Source organism: Anopheles marshallii, chromosome 3 (genome assembly GCF_943734725.1).
Source record: "Anopheles marshallii chromosome 3, idAnoMarsDA_429_01, whole genome shotgun sequence".
In the NCBI taxonomy this organism is placed as follows: Eukaryota; Metazoa; Arthropoda; class Insecta; order Diptera; family Culicidae; genus Anopheles; species Anopheles marshallii.
Genome location: NC_071327.1, coordinates 59,358,476 through 59,379,651, shown reverse-complemented (window position 1 = coordinate 59,379,651; position 21,176 = coordinate 59,358,476). Strand labels below are relative to the sequence as shown.

Sequence of the window (21,176 nt, the reverse complement as noted above, 5' to 3'; positions counted from 1 at the left end):
CTGCACACGAAAGATAACATTTATCGAACGGAGCATGGTTTTAAGGATGATAATGTATTCCAATTTATCGTTTCTGATAGGTTGCTCTCTATTGCCCAGTTTCGGTAATATCGTGGTGTATGTGCTTCTGCCAGTGACGTCCCGAGATTGTTCCGGGTGTGTGTGTGTGACAAGGAAGGATGTGAAGTGTGCAAACGCCACCGTGTCAGGTTGTGTACGGGGTTTGCGTTGCTGATGAGACATAACCAGAAATAACTCAGCGTATGCAGATACACAAAGACACACATCGAACGCACCCCAAACAACCCGGTTCTCCCGGAACGGAAACGATGGGAACGATGATTACGATGGTGGCGATGGTAACGATCATGCTATTCGAGTGACAAGAAGTCACAACCGTACCGGGAAGCCCGTTCCGCTTTGTACGATGGCCAGACAGGCGCGGGAGGATGTGATGGTTTCGCAACCATTAAAGGCACTTTCCACTCTTAACGGTGCGAAGATATGAGTTAAATGAAAGTGTTATGGTGATGTTTCATGAGCGTAAACCACATTGATAGACGATAGGTAGGACAACCATGTGTGACAGGACACAGGGCATTCAGGCGACAATGACGCAAAGGGTTTTCAGGAATTTGGATGTATCATTTTGAAAAGGGTGATGGACTTGGTAATAGACATCAAGGAACTTCAATTCCAAATGAATACTCCCTTTTACCCAACACATTTCCTAACAATTTGAACTTTGTATTCTTTGATGTCTAAAAATATGTTGCGCTACGTGCTGCAGTAGGAAGACTTTTTGTTTGGAAAAATTCTTGCCAAGTTCGTCTATTCCATTACGTGAATTAACTTCCTGAATGTTAACAAATCATCACGCTATTTTATTATTGGCAGCAGTCACAATTAATGATGGTCAAAACGCAGGTGCAACATGCTTTTCTCTACTCAGTCGCAGCTGCGACATGACCATGGACTCATGGTTAAAGTACAAATCGGCAAGCAACATCAACGAAAAAACAGATCTACTTGACTGGAGCATCACATAACTTCCCGATCAAGTAAACAAAAAAGAGAACGACAACAAAACTCAACCTACAACAACATCCCGCGCGTCCCACGAAAAAAAAAACACAACAAACAGTGTGCCGAAGCTTACCCATGAGACTTTGACGGCTCACAGAGTTTCGGTTATGGTCCGCGGACGATTGAATGGTATTGAAATCGGATCCGACGGCTTCGAGCGGTGGCGGCGCTAGGTGCATTATTGCCGCGTCCGTACCGTTGAGAGAGTGCGAGTGATGTCTCGACAGTTTCGTGCTGTCAAAACTAGCATTCCCGTCATCATCTAGAATGGGAAAAGAAGAAGCGTAAGTGTGACGGCGACTGGTGTGCCGGTGGCCGACACCGTGAGGACGTGCTGCAGTTGAACAGAACACAGAACGATGCACCTAGGAACGGAGCAATGCATGAATAGATGATGACGGTCGAACAAAAAACAGGACGCAAGTGTACATTACGATGGACGGATGAATGATGGAAATTGTTGTTCTACATGAACTGTTTATGCTCGGAAAGCTATGGGTTTGGCCCGTTTATCGAAGACAAAAAATTGTGGAAATATGAGGAAAATATTTCACAACCTTATTAGAAATCCCTATGCACAATTAATCTACGCTATGTTTTAGGATTGAAAAAAATATGAAGATCAAGAGGTGTTTGTGTTTGATAAATGAAGAAACTTGTATCTACATAAACAATCAACTTAAATTCATAATAAATTATTATCTACTACTACTAGTTTAAAAATGCCAGCGTCCAAAAGACTGATGAAAACATTGTTTAAAAAATACATATTTAATTTTCACAACGTAAACACTCAATAGCGTCCGCAGTATCCATATCCCAACCAAACCAGGAACGCATTGGTAAGAGGGTGCAAATGAACTTCTTTTTCTGGTAACGCACTCGGCAATGATTCCCATGCGACGCGGGCAACCAAAGGCAGGTTAATGTTTTACAAAAGAAACGAAAATAAAAGATGTATAATTAGCCATTAGCAGCACAAAAAAAAAAAAAAAACAAGAAACACACAGGACAGAAAACATTTCAACCTACAGCCGAATGTTTTGCGAATGCTAATTGAGAAATGTTAATTCGGAAACATTTTCTTTCATCCCGGCATCCACAAAAGCCAGACCCAAACTTTTGGCCGGAAGAAGGAAAACAACTTGCAACCATTAAGGAAACGAAACACAACCGTGTGCAAAAGGTTCGGTGGGTTTAGTTTTTCCTTTTTTTTATTTTTGTTGCCCGATTTTCCACCCAGCATCGTGCCGGGCCGTTGTTTTTCTTGCTTTGCGGGGGCTATTAAGTTCCGCCGATTAATCGATCCCGTTTCAACGCCCGGAAACGAGGAGCAAAACTTTTGGCTATTTTTTTTAAAGAGAAGTAAAAAGGCGACCAAAACAACTGCCGGCCAGGAAACTGGCCTTCAGAGAGCCAATTTGCCGTTAAATTGGCATTCAGCAAATGTCTTCTTGCTGTTATCGTAGGACTAAACGACCGTTTGAGCATCTGTGTAACGGTTGAGCGTGAACGGAAACTGCAAAAAAAAAAAACTGCCAGGAAGATGATGTTTGAATGAAATTGTAAGTTTTATAAAACATAAATTGTGCTTTTAGCTACTTAGAGCCACAGACAAGATGGCGAGCATAAGATTACATTCTTTAATATGAAAAAGTTTAGTAAAATGCTAAACTATAAGTAGGTTCCCATTTTTCCCGATACTGGCGAAAAGTGTACAAAGCTGCACGTCAGCGTAAAATAAACACCATCAACCAGCAAGATTATTGTTGACACATCGGAATTTATCCATTTCCAATCCTCGAACCCCAAAATTGCCAATCGGCGAGGGTGTGCTTCCGGGTTTTCCACGAAATCCACCCGCTGTCAAAGGTCATCGATGATATTTACAAAACTAAAACCATCCCGTCGATCAAGATCGACGTCGCCTTCAATCTCGCATCATCAGCGAAGGTAACGTTCGTGCCCTTTGTGAAAACCCTTTTCTTCCGCAGAGCGAACATCAAAGCACACACACACACGCACGGAACTCTGCGTTCACTTCCGAATCGGTATCTTTTTTTCGGTTGGAGCTTAAAAAATGGAAAGCTAGTTCAAATATTGGCTAGCTTTGGCATATATTTGACCGAACCCGAGTAACATCCCCGGGTCGAAAGCAACCGCAACCGTTCCATACCTAAGCAACCCCCCAACCAACGGTACGGAGCTGGTGCAGCTGCAGAGGATTTGGCACGCGCGCGTAACGCCAAATAACCGATTGGTCGATCGGTTCCTGCCCGTTTCGCTCTCTTTGTTAGCGTCAAACCGTCATCAACAGCAAACGACAGTTAAATCTCAACGGTTTCCCTCACACACAAGCAGCCCGGCAGCACCGTTCTTGCCCGGGAGTGACGTAGCGTGCTGGTCTTCTTATTCAATTTAAGTTCAGCTGCTACAATTTTCCACCCTATCGGTCCCGAGCGGCGTGATATTTCGCTCGGCACCACACGCCCATACGTCCGTTCCGTTCCGATCGGCCCTTGCGTTGGACGGGACCAAAGTTCGCGCGATGAGAAACTTTGAAGTGTAGCTTCACGTCAATATGATCCCGGAGGGATGTTGCTGCTGCTGTTGCTGCGCGGGGACCGCGGGTGGGGCGTTGAAAGCGGGAGCAATTATTAAAGTCAGCAGCTTTCGGACTTTGGCTGCCATGCCTTCCCGCTTCCCGCCTACCTTACACGTCACGGGGTTTGTTTGGAGGAAGCCATCCTTCTGCTCGGGCGGTACTGGGCGGCCTCGTACGGACGAACGGCTGGGTCGAGTACTTGTACAACCGTACTGGGAAGTGGCTGGTATCGTCCTAGTTTTGCAACAGTTTCACCGTACGACGAACGCAAAATGTACACAGTGGAGCTAATTCAGCAAAAGCCCCAGCAGGGAATTATTTAAGGGCTTCCCTTGATCTTGACAAATTTAGAATTTAATTTTGCATTCTCCCACAGTGACGAGCAGGGGATTTGAAACTTTTTGCCACATTTCCTCTGCATTTTGCTCATTGTTACCGACTTTTTTTTTCTTTGCTATGTTTCTTTTTAATTTCATTTGTCGTTCAAGCCACCAAGCTTCCGCACCCGAAATGCAGCCAGTACTGACGCACTACGGTCGCCGCCTCAACGGATTATTCTGCGGAGTTTCTTTTATCTCTCTATCGCTCTTATACACGCTATCGTTCCTAATCAAACCTTAAGACACCCTCTTCGCTCAATGGTACCTGTGCGGGACGAGAGAGATACAGAATAGTAAAAGATGTTTCCTTTCGAGCGTTCTGATTAAGTTCACTCAACAAATACACCACAAGAGCTGGATGGCATCTTTCTGTGGGGTTGTGCTGTAAGCGATATCAAAACAGCCCAATATACCAGCCTGGCGTCAGAACAAACAACAAACAAACAAACGCGCACGCACTCACATGCTCGATGGATGCTTGAGCCGCGCTCAAGGGCAACCGCATCAAAGAGAAGCAAAAAAAAAAAATAAATCCAATATTCAGTATGTTTCTTACGTGCGATCAACCCGAAGGGCTAAGGAACTTCCGGCAGAATGGTGTACGTGACGGGTAGGGAAGGAAATCGAAAATATTTCTCCCAAACACCCAAGCAGGAGGGTTAAAAAGGTTCCAAAATTTGGCCCCGGAATCCGTCTAGGGGAAGCAGAAAGGAAAATCTGTTTTCTTTTGGGCGGGGAAAAGCGTTCCCCATCACCTGCCGTCCTTTGCTCGGTGGGAAGGTGTGCACAGAATTTATCCACTAAAGTCAACGCGCGTCTTGCGTCAGACCATCACCACCACAACGTCTGAAGGCATCGATGGGCTCGATGGGGACGGTTCCGGAATAACGATACGAAAAGCCCCCGGTCTCGTTTATCCTTTCGGTGACAACATGCCAACCCCATCCACTGCAATCGACCAAACTCCCAGCGCACTGATGGAAGAATCCGGTAACAGCATCCGACAACGAGGATCACGTTCGAGACGTGAAATGTGAACTAGCGAACCGCAACCGCAGCGAAAAAAGGAGGGGAAAAAACTCTATCCAAACCTGCCACCATCCACCAACTGCCGCGCGACTGTCGTCTGCGGCGAAACAAAGGGATGCCGAAACTAAATAAAAGAAGTGCTGAGTTAATGAATGGCTCTTTCCTTCACCTGGTTTTTGGGGCGAGTTGGCGGTTGGAGCGGTACGACGTAACCCCAAAACGAATTCCCCCCAAAGGGCTCACTAACTCACACCGTTTCACAAACGTTTCCGGAAAAAAAGCCCCCGGGCCGTGAGATCGTTTGAAGGAAGGTGGGCGATAACGCTATTGTGTGGCCCAAAACCCGACGAAAATAAGGCAACCAACGCATTTCTGTGAGTGCTCCCTCTTTTATTCGTCCTGGGGGTACCGCCAAACAGTGCCAAATCGAAACACTTCCCAACAGCATGGCTGGCAACTACCCTTTTTCCATCAATTGAACGTATCGAACGAAATTCACCACTGTGCCTTTAACAAGCGTCCCACACCAAGGTGAACGAGCGAAGGTAATAATGCGTAAATTTTATGGGCTACCTTGGGCCCGGGACACGGAGCCTTTTGATTAAAACTTCTGAACAATCGCGCCACGGATTCGTACTAACAAGAGTGGATGGGAGCGCGTTACAGAAAAAAATGGTTCCTGCCACCGTTAAGAGGATACTCGTGTAAGGGGGTGCACTGGGTGCAAATTTACGCCTTTGCAACGACATTCCGATAAGGACACCGCAAGGGTAGTTGATTTTTTGAGTCAATGAAAACGTTAAGCCAACATGAAACAGTTGCTTAAACATGGCTAAAGTTGTATTAACTGATTTAAATCAATGATGGTGGTGATAAAGTATTTTAAGATCGGAATATACTTACTTCTTTACCAAAAATGACCCTTACCTAAAAACGTAAAATTACGTGTTTTACGAAAGAATTTGCATATTTCAAAAGCATATATCATATTCCATAATCATGAAGTACGAGATGTACTACTTTAAAGGTGAGATATTTTACACGGACTTGATCTTAAGTATGCATAAGTCGACAAATTTCGTGCTGATGCGATCATTTCAATACTTTTTATTGAGTAAAAAATTGAGATCATTCCTTCATTTTTTATTTCAAGTTGTTAAAATCTTCAGTTTTCTATAAAATATTTGTAATCAGATTTAATTGACTCACACACTTGCAAAGGTTTTTGCCACATCGGAAGTCTATTAAGACAATTTTGTATACAATCAATTTTAATTTCCAGTATATTCGGAAAGATTTCACTTTAATTAGTACAGAAAAAGATACTGTAATTTTAACACGAAAATCTCTATCCTTGAATCTTTACCTTAAACAAATAAATTTAAACTTCCACTTAAAAGACTTATGATTCCACAAAGATTTACAAATTTCAGAAGATTAACTTATCCCCTCCAAAGATTTATTCATCCTCAGAATTCAAGGATTCAGAAATCGTCAAAAAATCACGATTTTACGCCCTTTTAGTTTCTAAAATAACTATATTTACCCGTAGCAGGTTAGTCCTACGTACGGAGGATTTGTCCTGATGGGATTTTGTACCGCTCCTGGCTTGTGGAACTGACGCGCAATCAAATACACCATCATGCCGCATCGATTAATGAATGATTACTTCGCGATTTATTAACTTTTAAGATTTATGAATCTTGCTCGAAATTCAAAAACGCTCGAAAAAAATACGTTAACTTGTTGGAATCTTAGTAATTTGGCATGAGTTTTTGAAAATGAGTGAAAACCAGAAACATTGCTTGTAACTCTTACATTCCCCTACAATAACGCGTGGATTTAACTGTTCCTTTTTTATGCTAACCCCAACAGCAACTGCCATTTTTGACATTAGGAATGTTGAAATCGTCCCTTCTCTTAACGCGTACGCTTATTTAACGCATCGTAATTTTCTTTTCCATTTCATCTGAAGCACTCAACATGAGATTTTACTTTTGTATTTAACATTTTATGTTTTTTTTCCTTTTGAGTCCGTTGCATTATTTTCGCGGAATACGAAATTGTGCTGCGTTCACCGGAGCACTTGCGTCACAAAACAAAGGAAAACTCTTGGTGAAAAGCTTGGCCAAAAAAAAAAAGCAACAAAAGCACTCGTCCAACAATCGAGAAATATAATTTACACATCCTTCATGCTATTCATCCACGGTGAAACAAGTAAAGCTCGGCTCGGAGCTTCCGCTGCGTCGGGAACGAAATCCTTTCGGAAAGTGAGAAAAAAGCGACATTCGGCGAGTGGTTCCAACGAGGTAGGGACGTGCAAAAAGGTTACTTTAAAAGAAGCTCAAACAGAGGATGTGTTGTGTTTTGCTTGAGGTGCCCATTCGGTGTGTTCGTGTGTTTGTTCGGCAAATTGGACGGGAAATGTTGTTTTCTTTGCCCCCCCTCTACCGACCCGACAGTTAGAGGTGGAAATTTTCTGACGAAAAGGTTTGCTACGCCCTCTGCTGTGAGTTTCTAATTATTCAAATGAGTTTTCACCTACCGTAAGCCACATTTCACACTCTGCAAGGAAAAAAAATATCAGTTCCAGCTCGGTGCCTGTGTACATTCTGTCGACCAACCGTAAGGAAGTAACTGACTTTCTTTATCCACCGGTTAAAAAAAAAAACACTCTCCATCTGCATCCCTCGGTGCCCTTTTGTTCTCCAAGCCCATCCGATGGGAGACTGTGTGTGTGTGTGTGTTTTGGGGAACAGACATACGGATGTATTTAAATTTGTCTCAAACGGCTTTCGGCAAGTCATATTTTGGCAAGGCTAAAGTTTTTACACACAGCAAAACTGCCAATTCCCAACAGGAACATGAACATGGGAACATTTGCTTGCATTGCACACTGCCACCACAGATACAAACCCGTCAGCATCATCGCCGGCTTGCGGATGTGTAAGAAACGATTAGTGTGTGTGCAAGCAAAATTGCAAATTGAATGATTTATGCCCGCCTGGCCAATGATAGGCGAATGGTAATCTGGACGGGGAAGGGACGACGACGATGGAGAGGGAAAACAAAGCGGGTAGAGGAGTGCGGTCGGAAGCAGAAAGAGATCGCCAACCGATACAACACAGCTCAACCATGAATATTAATTTCGTGCTGACGTTTTGACGTCCCGAATGTTCGTGAATCGGAACGGAACGGAGTACGGGAATTTCGCCGGATTCGAGAAACCGTGCATCGGGCACACACATCGGTTTGTACAAAAACTTTGTCCAGCATCGGCATCGAGCATCGAGGATCGATATTTTATGCAAAATCGATTGAATTCAATTTATGTTCCATGAGAGCTTTCGACAGCACAGCAACGATAAAAATAAATAGGAAAATAAGGGCCTGGTGTGGTCGGAAGAGATGTTGCCACGTAAGGAAGGAGAAACTAAGCCCATCCAAACCGGGGCGTGACGGGTTCATGAAATGACCGGGAACTAAAAATTCTACTCTGCAATACAATTGACTATGCAGATAAAGATGTGCTTTTAGACACACGAATGAATGACAAATGAATTTTTGAAACGCATTTTTTTGCTTTCACCATTCGCTTGTATATCGCTAAAAGCTCATAAATAGTTGTATAGGAATTTGTCAACATCTTGCTAAGTGCTGCTTGATTAAAACAAATATTTTACCACCGGAACCGTTCCGTCACTAGGCATCCTGATTTCATAACTCAACCCCTTCGTCAATGCTCGACGGGTGAGATGATATGTCTCGGGCAAAGTGTTTTCTGGGATCGCTTTAAATACCACGCACCGCCTGTAAAACACGCTGCAAAGCGACGTACTAGCACCGACGAAACCGGTTGCTTTTACCGCAAAAACCACTAAATCTTCATTTCACTTCATCAAACAACGTGGCAGCCCGTAAGCATTCTGGTAGCATGTAAAGCATTGCGAGTGGTGGCGATGCCGCACGGTACACAAACTGATCGATATTCATATTCCCAAAACAATCATTCAACCATCGCAAACCATAAAGGGCTGACGCAGACACGGCCGACCGGGGCAAAATTCCACGGAAATCGGAATATTAAATTTCACCACCAGAATCCGGCCCTGCCCGTCCTCGTTCCCTAGTGTCAGACGATGCGAACCGATGCCTGGAGATGTTTTAATATCCTCCAGATACTGAAGCTTCCCCAAAGGATTCTTGGCGCTCGCTTGTGTCTTATAGTTCATGTGTCAGCAATCACCGGAAGAATAAATCGAGCTAGCTGTAACCCTATAAAAACACCTCCGACCAGCAAAGGTGTTGAAAATTGTTCATTTTTCAACACCATTAGCTGTTTGCGCTACCAGACCGTACATGAATGTTTCAGCAAGCAATACCGCCTTACTAGCACGGCAAACCTTTGTCTCTAAAACTTGATTGTTGACAGCGGCATTTGGACCACGGTTGAGAACTCGTTGAGATGGAGCCCGAAATGATCTTTGGCACTGGAAGTTTTACCCCGCAGTCTACGGTCTAGTTCGAAACCGTCCAACCGGGGCTCAGCACAAAGAAGTTCACATTTTTGCCAGCAGATTGAATAATCGACTGGATTTAGAAAATGTATTCCAACCCGGAACCCGGACCAGATGACAACGGCGATGTCCTTTGTGAGATTGAAGCATCAGGGCCGCATTAAGTAGTACATTTGTCATCCGTCATCTGCGACGAGCTGTTTGTGAATTTCGAAGCGGAATCGGATTTTCACCGTCACGTAAGAACAGGTAAATGTATCAGAATGGTGGGGATGTTGTGTTTCCCTAACTGGCGAATGATGGATAAGATATTTTATGGTTCCATACACTCCAGTCCACCGAGTGCAATGTGTCTTCGGTAGCGAGTTTCAGTGGCTCTGCTCATTAAAAAGGTGTGTATTATGTTGGTGCTCGCAACTGGATAGTATCTGTACCGGTATATTAGTACAACGAAGTTTGAAGTTTGTCACTTCTTTTATGCTAGGGAGCCTTTGTTGCCCGTTGACATTTGCTACGCGCACAACGTGAAACTAATTTATCACTCAAAAAGCCATGGCGTACATGCACGGGAAAACGTTCGAAATTGCCATGTACCGTTCAGCTATACAGTTCTACAGAAATCCAATCCACTACGGCCAGGGGTTGGTCAAAACAGTCCCTAATTCAACTGCCGTATTCATATTACCCTCGCTCATTATCGCGCCACTGCGCGATGGAAGGAGCCACTCCAAAAATCAGCCTCCTCCAGGGAATTCAGCACACCAGCAGCTACAAACAACGAGGCCATCTTTCGCGTGAACAATTCGGAATCGGGCGGGAAGGGCAATGAAAAACAAAACATAAAAAAACTCACTAACTTCCACCAGCTCCGGTTAAAATTTTGCGACGTGTCTGTATTTTTGTCTGCTCGCTTTTTCCCCTAGGTGTCGCGCACTTCGCGACTTCACGAGTAGCGCAGTATGATCCAGCACGCAGTGCGCTGCACGGTGCAGTAGCAGAAGCTTTTCATTTTCCACTGTTAATTAATTTAATTACATTTTCAACAGTGGTGGCAAGTAGCAAACACCGTTGCTAGTCCGGCTCTGGAGTCAAAAGTTCAAGACTCCGGTCGGGAGTTGTGGACGGTGATCTTTCCCCCTGCGCACAGGGGCCGAGACAAGAACCATCCGAATCGAGCAAAATGGTCCCACGGAGGTTAATTTCTTTTGGCGCACTCGGGCCACTCCAAAATCGGACAGTGGGGAAAATAAGCAACGTACCATAACTCACGCTGTAGGGCGACGCTCGATATGACGGTTTCAGTCTGGTTGCTTTAGGGAAACCGTGCCGTACTGTGTTAATTTTTGCCGTGGTGTCCTTTTCCATTCACCGATGGAAGAGCAGTCGGATGAAAGAGAAGCAACGATGACAGCAATATCTGGTTGCTTCCAACGGTGTGTCGTCTGTTGGTTGTAATATGATGGAACTGACAACAGGGCGAGACACGCTGATGTACATACACCGTTTTAATCCACAACTGGATGACACACCTCAAGGAAAATCTTCCATTTGAATGACATTAGCACGATCGTTTTAGAGTTGTGTCCACCCTTCTGGATCAGAACACGAAATAAATGTTTAGCTGTTATGTTTAATACAGTATGATTTCCTATGTGAAGCATTCAGAAAATCGAGAAAAGTATAATCGCGATATTAGAAAGGATAGAACAATGATCGAATATCGCGATTCCGTCCTATTTTCGGTTGCGGATGCAAGCAGTCTTCCCCAATTTTTGTGTTCCAATCTGAAGCTCTGCCCTCTGCATTGCCGCTCACACACCAAACAGAACCTGCTCCGTATATCCCATAATCGTGGCCCACCGTGGTTCCCCCGCAAGGAGGAGCCCAGTCGGATGGGAAACCCACGCCGGCAGCGTGTGCCGAAGGACACGATGACTGGAACCTATTTTTAGCCCAAACGAAGCGAAGCACGACGACGATGATGTAATCGTCGCAAACGGTAACAATTTCTTTCCCTGCGGGCCTTCACTTTTCTACCAGCCGGCCACCTCCGAAACCGCACCCAACCATCCATTATATCCCCGTCTCCTCGCCCGTACACAGCAAAATGGGAGCCCCATCAAGGGTTGCGACATTTTCCATTTTCCGCAGGGTAAATAGAAAACGGATACTACACCAGCTTCCCTACTTATTTCCACTAAAGGGGAGGGGATTGCGAGGGCAAGGAGGGGTGAGGCACTCTCCCGATGTCCAACAGCCCTTCCGAAATTCTCAATGTTGCGGGTGTTGAAACATTCCCGTTTTCATTTCGCTGTCCCGATTTTCCATTGCCCAGTGATAACGGCTGACGAAGACGATGGCAGAGAAGCGAAAGCAAAGAAGCAACAAAAAAAAATTAAACGGGTAACTGACACCCTCGCGTAAAAGCAGAAATGCTGAAATGAAATGCTTTTCGGTTGCGTTGCGCCAACCCCGCAGAAAGTTCGCTGTGCCGGGGTGCCTTTCACGCTGGTAAGCAATAAAAATAACCCAGTGCCGAGAACCCGACCGAGCCCGACCCCTCGACCCCGTTGTGACACTGGATTGTATTTGGGCCAGTAAATCTTGCCCAACCCTAGTACCCGGGGCCCCGTGACTGTACCCACCACACACAGCCGGTTAGACGAGAACCGCCGGTACCGGTTACTAGGTGAGACTGGTGACTTCCGTCGACTACTGTGACTTCCTCCGTGAAAGTGTGTAATTATGCAAATTTAATGAATTTTACGCCCACGCGCTATCACGATTCGCGCGCGTCGAAGATATCCGTCCTAAACCGGGGACGATGGCGACGAAACCCTCCTATCGTCCATGCACCGCCCCACCCGTCCCAATGTGTCCGGCCCAGAAAGACAGCGGGTGAAAGGCGCGTACAAGACGGGATCAAGCTTGACGATAACGATGGTTCTCTGTCCGTGTTTCACTTTGTGTAATGGGATACATTTCGGACTGACCTCGGAGTCGGAGTCCCGGCGACAACGCTACCGGGAATCAGTGCAACATCGGTGCGACATTTGGAACTCTGGAGTATATAGGAGCAGCAAAAAAAAAATACTCCACCAACCAGTATCAAATTCGAAATTCAGACTCCCAATACGCTTGTTGCCGCATGGTAGTTATTTTAAAACCCATTCACCCAACTCCACCCCCAGGCTAACCTTCACGAAAAACTATGAACAAATTGGAACATCCACTTCCTATGGGGGGGGGGGGGGGGGGGGGGGGAGGTGGGGAGTGAAGAGTTTTAATGGTTGTTCCAAAACTGAAGCTCATCCCGACCCGGTATTATCATACAGAAAGCACCAGAGTAAAGCTGTTCGAGCGAGTCACCGTCGAAGCAAGTAGCTTGAATTGGAAGTTCGCGCAAAAGCTACTCCCGCATTCTGGAAGGCGATTCGGCGATAGTTGCAAATGAGCGTCTTGAATGGGTGTAATTATATTAAAGAACTGTTTTTGCATTCTGCTTATTATCTCGCAGCCGGAGCAATCATGTCTTAAGCGTACCCTCATTTCAAGCACCTTGCTCCATAAGGGGAATGGTAATGAATATTTTGCGTGGTATGAATAACGATTACCGTTCCAGGGAAGTTAGCATGAACTTCGCTACGTTTCAATCAAATTTTATCGTTTTTGCAAGTTTTTTTGTTGGTTTTTTTCCTACTTTACGGCGAAGAAGCATAAGCGCTATTTATCATTTTAATTAAAATTCCGAAGGAAATTATTTCGAACAATTCCCGCACTGCTCGGTGCGAATGTTCATCCCCTGCAAATGATGTATCTTAATCGAGTGAAACGCTACACTGTCCCATTTGCAAGTACCGCAACGACTAAGCGCACCGTGCAACTAACACGTCCGTGGTGCTGACGGGACATCACCAGGTCTCCCACAATATGGGTCGATAAAAGGTAATGAACTGTTCAACTGACAGATACTAACTGATCTCTAATTAAGTTAATTGCCTCGTGTGTCGCACGCGTTTTTGCGTGAAGCACCGTGCCCAACCCAAACGTCCACACGGCCCATCAAACAAACCTCCCCTTGGTTGCCAATAAGACGCAAGAGACCAACATTGGTCAGTTGTTTCGGTCGGTTTGACGCAAAAACCCCACCACCCGTGCGCCGTGATGCTCGAGAGCCCTCCAGTCGTCATCAAAACGTGGCATCCCAGTGCGGTTGTAATCCAACGGCTCTAACCGGTATCAGAAACATCATCAGGCTCACCCTTGAGTTGGTGTGGCCGCCACGTTCGCCAGGGATCGCCAGGTGTCAAACGGGACACGGCCAACCATTCGCAATTGGTACCGTTTTGCTGGGAAGGAAAATTGACACCTTCGCTGTGTATGGCAGCACGGTGTTCATAAAATAGCATAGCGCAAGCAGCTGTACGCGATCGGACGATAGTGCGCGAAAGGAGGGGGAGAAAACGCACCGGAACGACACCGAAGCTTTCGACCATAACCACCGACACGACCGCTGTCAACGTCGCTCCGCTGGGGAATGGGAAAACACGATCAGGAAAAACAGGTTAAATGAATTTAATAAATTAATTGCAACTAATTCCAGGCCAAACGATGCAACTTTGCGCCATTCACGGCACAACGATAATGGGGTTTTCCGCGCCCGGCGAGGAAAAGGTGTAATCTTCCATGTCCGTAACCATATTTCCGGCGCCATGGGGGCTTTTGTGCTCGAGTGTTTTACCGGTCGGTTGGCGACGGAAACGAATCTTGATTCGATTTGGTTCACTTTTTTTCCCTCCCATTAAACGTTTGCATCTAGCGTTAATGAATGTACACTCGGAGCGATAAAAACAAACGAAAAAATATACCGTACCGCGATTGAAAATGATGGTCATTTTATGTAAAAATGCACTCGAATACGATGGCCTGAATAGCGCAAAGTATGCAACTACTTAAAATTAAGCAAGTTAATTGAGATATTCATTGATAAATAATTGAGCAAGTGCAAAACTATTTGAATAGCTTTTCGGGTAAACAAATAAACCGTTTATCGTTTATTAAAGACAGCTACTAGAAGGATGCACAGAACAACACTTTAGCCAATGTCGGCATCCATGCAAACATGTTAAGCGCACACAGTAAGTGGTGTTTACCGCATGGCACAGCTTTTGCCTCCTTCGTCGTTAACAAGAGCGGTAACAAAAAAGCGCCAACGGCAGAAACCAATTGTCCTTAACGACCATTCGGCCTAATTGAGCTCGAATATCGACACGGACAGACGACGGGGCGCACGGGGAGCGGTGCGGTGGTAACCGACGAACGAGCCCATTCCAGCCCAAAAAACCCATCGATGGTAATCGGAAACATAAGAAAAACTCGCCCATAAAAATCCCAAGTCGGTGCCCAGACGGTTCCGTTGGTGCCGTGCCGTGTACGCTGCCACGAAACAATGCCAGGCTAAACACCATCAATAACATACAAGAAACCCGGTTCCTGACCCGGGTTGCAGGAAACTTCTGCAACTATGAAAATTTCCAGAACACGTCCCCAGAGAGCGCATCAGCAAACAAAAAAGACTAGTATTATGGAGCAGCAGAAACTCCACCCCACAACACCCCACCCCCCACCCCTACGAACATCACCAAAAAAAAAGGAAAAACTACTATGTCCGTTAACATGCTAACCGATCGGGACTCGTTCTGACACGGTCACTTCACTCCACAAACTGATGATGATGATGATGGTGGTGCTGACGATAATGACAACGATTTGATGTGCGGATGGATGCAGGACCCCCGGTAATGCCGCTAGGATGATGCAACAGCACCGAAATTGGCATCAATTTAGCAAAATGGCTAACAACCACACCATTTGATTGACATTTAACTTTTTACGGCCCCCACAACTTGGCGCACAGCGGTACAGCGATGGCCCCGAAAACTCGTCTGGACTGCTGGAGTGCGGGAGTCGGACAGAGAGTGTTGCCAAAAGGCTTTGGGTTTTATTGGGGGCCACCAGGCCCACCCGAACCCAATCATTTTCGATCAGGATTTTTGCTGTTTTGTTAGGGGATAGTTTCAACCATCCACGAACTTTGACATGAACTTTGGGCGAAGTCACGTGAAAACTTATTATCCTCCCCCCGGCCCGTGAAGAATGTTGCATGGTTGCATCGGAAGGTAAAGCGTGGTGCCATTAAAACATTAAAACGTGATGGGATGGCTTTGTGTGTGTATGGTTTTTTTTTTTTAGTGGAAACAACTCAGATCGGGACGACCGAAAACTTAAGAATGATGCCGGGAAGGCATGCAACTTGATGATCCGAATCGTGCAGAACGCAATGGAGAATTCTGTCCACCGATGTGAGTGAGAAATGGTGACAGGCGGGAAGAAATGAGAGGGCTGCAGCCGATAGAACGGGATAAAACAACAGCCCACTTACCTGGAATGTAGCGAGGTCCATTGGTGTGCCCGAGGGATAAGCTACCGTAGGATACGTGGCCGGATTCGGCTCCGACGGAAACCACAGCTATTTCGTCGAGCTCGTGCCCGGGCGACGTGCTGTTGGCGGAGACGAGCCGGGTCGAGGAGGTGCCGGCGGTGCCGTGAGATTCTTTACGACCTCTTAACGATAGCACCAGCCGTTTGGCTGTTGACATGGTGGCCGCTAACTGTAACGAAATCGTGGCGAAAGAAGAAGATGGTGATGAAGCCCGTTTGTTAGCGCTAATCCTGGCGTAAATGGTAAGTGCATGTGCAGCGTACGACCGAGCCGAGCGATGAATGTCAGACAGCAAATGCATACTGATGCTCCTAACTAACCGTGTGTGTGTGCGTGTATGCTCGACATCGACCAACCGGCCAAGACAAATACCTTTCGCCACGGTACACAACTTTCCAAATGTGCATACAAGGGTCGAAGCTAACGACAACCCGGGGGGCGGTTCCCTTCTTTTGGCATACTTCCATCGGCCAACGGAAGCGCAACAATTTCCCCGACAAGGTGAGATACCTCGAGCAAGATTTAGTAAATTATCGGGCCTCTATCCGTATCTGTTGCACCACGGTACCAGCGCCTGCTACTTGTCGGAATCGTTGTCGGATGTTCGTCCAAAAAGCCACAGATTTAACCTCCAAATCGTTGCCGGCGGGCATACAATCTGCAAACCACGCGTACTAAATCCCCATTTTACCGGCATTGGCTCGAACATGGTTTATCCGTGTAGTTTGGGGCGCGATTGCCATAACCGTAGATTCCCGGTTTCGTTGGCAACATGCCTCGAAAATCCGTGCCTGTGAGAGCATTTAGCGTATGCCAGGGTGTATATTGGCAAGTGAACCTATCGACAATATTACCGATTGGCTCCGTACGAGCGGCTGGAGCGAGACACACGGCGAGCAAGGGAGTACGAGGTTTCGACACCTAAAACACACCACAATGGATTCCCATTATGCTGTGGCATGTTCGAGTGAGGTTTGCACAGCCCCGAACCATGCACCAGGAACAGGCCCATAAATTTTGCGATTAACCGTTGGCATTATCGTTAGACGTTGGTGGTGTGCCTTCAACTTACACCAAAAAAAACGTGCACATAATGCAAACTGCAGCAATTGTTAAGCAGCAAAATTTGTTCAAAGTTTTAAACCATCTGCTCAGCGGAGTTTTACGCCAAGTTACGCCAGCACAAATCAGTTACACCCCAAACGTCTGTCTGACTCGCCGGGATCGAAAATGGGTCGGTAAGTGTACTGGCAGGTTTAAAACTATTTCTCAAGTCACGCTTGCACATACACCCACGGGTATGCTGTTAGGAGTATTGCATAATTTTCGTAATTAATGCTATACTTATGCTCCTGTTCGCTCTACCAAACTGCACAGCGTGCGTGAAAAGTTTTATCGCATTTTGCTTAGCAATCTGAAGCGAAAGAATACATTCCTTGTACATTCTGAAAGCTGTAATAAGAATTCTGGAGCTTTACACCACGGCTATAAACGGTGTGCGGGATATCACAAAACCATTGGCTTTGACGACCCCCCAATGCAGGGGTCGGCACACCTTACACGAATAGGGCCAGATAGTAAAAAATATGTCTGAAGCTGCGGGGCAAATACTCCTAACGAGACTAGGGTACACGTGGGGTTTTTTCCTTAAAACAATGGCCGGAATCATAATCTAAGACAGTTTTTTTGTATGCGTTTTGGCGTTTCCAGGCTTATTAGTTTTCAGCTCCACATACAAATGGCAGCCAATCGAAGCCTAGGAAAAACAAATTAGATTGTTTTCCAAATGAAAGTAGCTAACCCAGGCTCGACAAATGTCAATTTTTCCTAGCTTAAATTTCTAAAATTTGATCGAATTTTCTCACATTGTCCGTAATTCCGCAGAAATGATCCCTTGTATCATTCTTTAAGTCAAAATGCTGTGTCCTTTACGAATATGTACATAATGATACATTCCGGTACATGGATTATTGGACTGATACAGGCTAAAAGCTTAATCTTTCTTACTTATGGTATGATCTGCCCCAATGTTTGCAAATTGTTTGCAGTGATTTATTTAAAGTTTTATACTTTTTACATTTCATTTTTGCTTGCATTTTTGTTATTTGTTTCAAAATCCTTAGAATACCAGTGGAAGATAATTTTTTTGTTGGTATCATTGACCAAACTCTGCCATTCTCAAGCGCTGCTTCCTTGTGTAGAAATAATTTCATTAAGACATTCAGTTTCAATTTGTGCGTGGACCAACTCGTAAACAAAATTCTCTTCATTACCGCTCAACTTTAGTAAGCTTTCAGATTGGCCAAGAATCAATTGGTTGATATTTATTCGGACTGACGACCAAATAAATTTTGTAGAAAAAGTTTATGTTTTATAAGTTTGATTTTAACATACGACTACGAACATACTTTTTTATAAGTATCGTGATGGCGAGATCTTGCGATGTTTGTGAGGTCTTTCTATCGGGCTCTTTTTATTCTTACAGGGGCAGGTAATTCTTTTTTTTTACGGGTCGGACTGCCTGCGGGCTGTTCTTTGTCGAACCCTGGTCTAATAAAGTTTCAAAAATATAATTTTTCAAGATAATCTCATTCCTTGTGTAAGATTTTACTTGTTGAATTACCAACTCCGCTGGGAATGGTTAAAGATCAATTAGTTCTTCATTTCCCACCATTTCCCTGGGGTGTATCGGTTTAATGGTTATTTAGAAAACGATTCAGACTCTGGTTGCCTTTAAATGGTCGGAAAAAATGGGGTTCATGTCAAACACACAGTACCCTGAGCTACATCGCAATCGCATGTCACTAGACTACTCTCTACCCAATACCTACTCCCAGCGGTACTATTAATGATATTTCGGTTTTTCTCGTCAGCATCCTCTCCAAACAATTGTTTCCACTGAACGAGTCACCACAAAACAGCAAATAAATCGTTCAATTGAGAGGCCAGTTTTTGTTCTGATCAAATTGCTGCTCCAAGGCATAATCAATAAACCGCACGGGATGGCTTTTTGTCGGGCGAAGTTATGTCACCGTTGTTGCTTTCTTTACGAGCCAAAAGAAAATACACGGCGAATAATATCAAGCAGCTTATTAAAGCGCTGCTCCATTTGTTGTGCCTTTTTGAAGTCTCTCTTGCACTTGGGCGAAATTTTGTGCCGCCCCAGTGCCAACTGCGCGACTATCGTTCCACAACAAGTGGAGCGTATTCCCCACCGGAAGCAGTCTTAAAAAACGGAAGCGAACTCAATTGGCACCGGTCACCGAAGCGCACACATGCGCAAATGTACATACCGACTTCAAATGCTTTCACATCATCCGCAAGTGAAGAGCAACGAAATGGAGGACGACAACAAGAAAAAAGCTCTCACAGAACAATACAAAAAAAACGCAACACACAGTGCCAAGAGACTCAATTAGAGCCGCTCGGATTTGTTGCTCAGGTGTACCACAAAGGCACACAAATCGTGGAAACTTCGTTGCATCCACCACAAATGCTTCCACACACACACACACTCTAAAAGCAACAAGCGAAAACTGGGAGGTGTAACATGGCGAAAATTGAACAAGGTAGAGCAACAAACAACAAAAAAAAGGAACTAAGCGCAGGATTAAAGCAACGGCTCATAGAGAGCCGTACGGATAGATGCGGCGTTGGACATGCGGAAGAGAAAGAAGTTCATAACCACGAAATAAATCCAATTTACGAGCTGATGACTTTTTATTTCGCCCGCACATCCCATAGTCCCGCAGGCCCCGCACCAATGAACGAGAGGCACAATTTGTTGGAACCGAACTGTAGTGCCACTCGCCGTGGTACTATCGACATAAAAATGGAAACTGCCAACGCTTTTCTTCAAGAGATCGTTTGACGCGCAACTGGACCACCATCCGATACGGAAGGGTGGCCGAGGAACCGCCAGCTAGGGAGGGGTAAGATTTAAAATTGTTTGCACTTTCGTGAGAAAGTTTTTATTCATTTCCATTTTTTTTTTGTTCGCTCGTGCTGGAACTAGACGGTACCCGCGGCGTGCAGTCAAGTGTGCCGAAAAAGCAGTAAACCCATCTATCGATGCGAAAGTGCGCAAAAACCATCCGTCAAAAACTATTAAATGAAGTGAATGGATCAACCGTTAAAGGGAGACGACTTTATTATTTTACTTTTTTTTTTTGCTTTGCTGCTGGAAACGTCAGATTGATGGTGATTAATTTTGTGCTCTTCTCGAGGGAAATCTTAAATCTCGTTTTTCTCACTTTTATTTTGTAGTGGGGGGTGTTCAACCCGAAGTTAGTAACAAATTTAGTTATTATTATATGACAAATTATAGTCATTACAATCTTATTATTGTTTTTTTACATATTATGTGAACAACTTGACAATGCTAAGGTCTAGTGTTGTGCTTAATTAATCTTTTGAGAAGAATCATTCATATTTGCATCTCTAGTGAGGAGTCAAATCAGGAATCGATGCTCAAAAATGTCATGAATCCTCAGAGCAATTCCCTTAGAGGCCTTAAGTGGAATGGTATTTCGGCCCAATTCCGGCAACTGATGAGCGTGAGAGGGGGTGAGAATTTTGACGTACTAGCAGAAGGGAACCAATCTTTAATTCATTTTAAAGGATTCATGAATGTTTTTGGTAGAGATTCAGGTTCATTGATTCAGTTCAAAGATTCATTCAGATTCCTAATTCTGTCTCAGATTCATCCAACACTGCTAAGATCGCTTTTCAACAGTACGCCAGGCTTCAAATCGTACCTTTGTAGTTCAAATTACTGATTTATCAACAAGTTTAGTAAATTCCTTATTTTATGGCATTACACCCTCAAGGTATCTTGGTCCGCAATATCTAACTTACTTTAATTTTATTTACTAATTGCTAAATACTCTTAGATATTATGCACAGCAAGTGAAGTTAAAAGATGATGATAGAGCCAAATAAGAAGAGTAATAAGAGTAAAAACCATCATTAGAAAGATGTTTGGCTTCTTTTACAAAATTCATGAATTCCATTCGCCCAGATTTGCCCAGCTCATATAAACCTATAGTTGATCATGC

The 21,176-nt window shown here is 44.8% G+C and overlaps 1 protein-coding gene across 1 annotated transcript in view; it reads right to left on the bottom strand.

The window, feature by feature from the left end:
* LOC128716223 (cyclic nucleotide-gated cation channel alpha-3) overlaps window positions 1-16,276 on the bottom strand; it is a 53,727-nt gene extending 37,451 nt beyond the window's left edge. The window contains exons 1-2 of the mRNA XM_053811143.1: window positions 16,060-16,276; window positions 1,160-1,348 (exon numbers count right to left, since the gene is read on the bottom strand). Of these exons, the coding sequence (XP_053667118.1) occupies window positions 1,160-1,348; window positions 16,060-16,276 (406 nt within the window). The remainder of the gene's footprint in view (window positions 1-1,159; window positions 1,349-16,059) is intronic.
* Window positions 16,277-21,176: the final 4,900 nt, after the last annotated feature.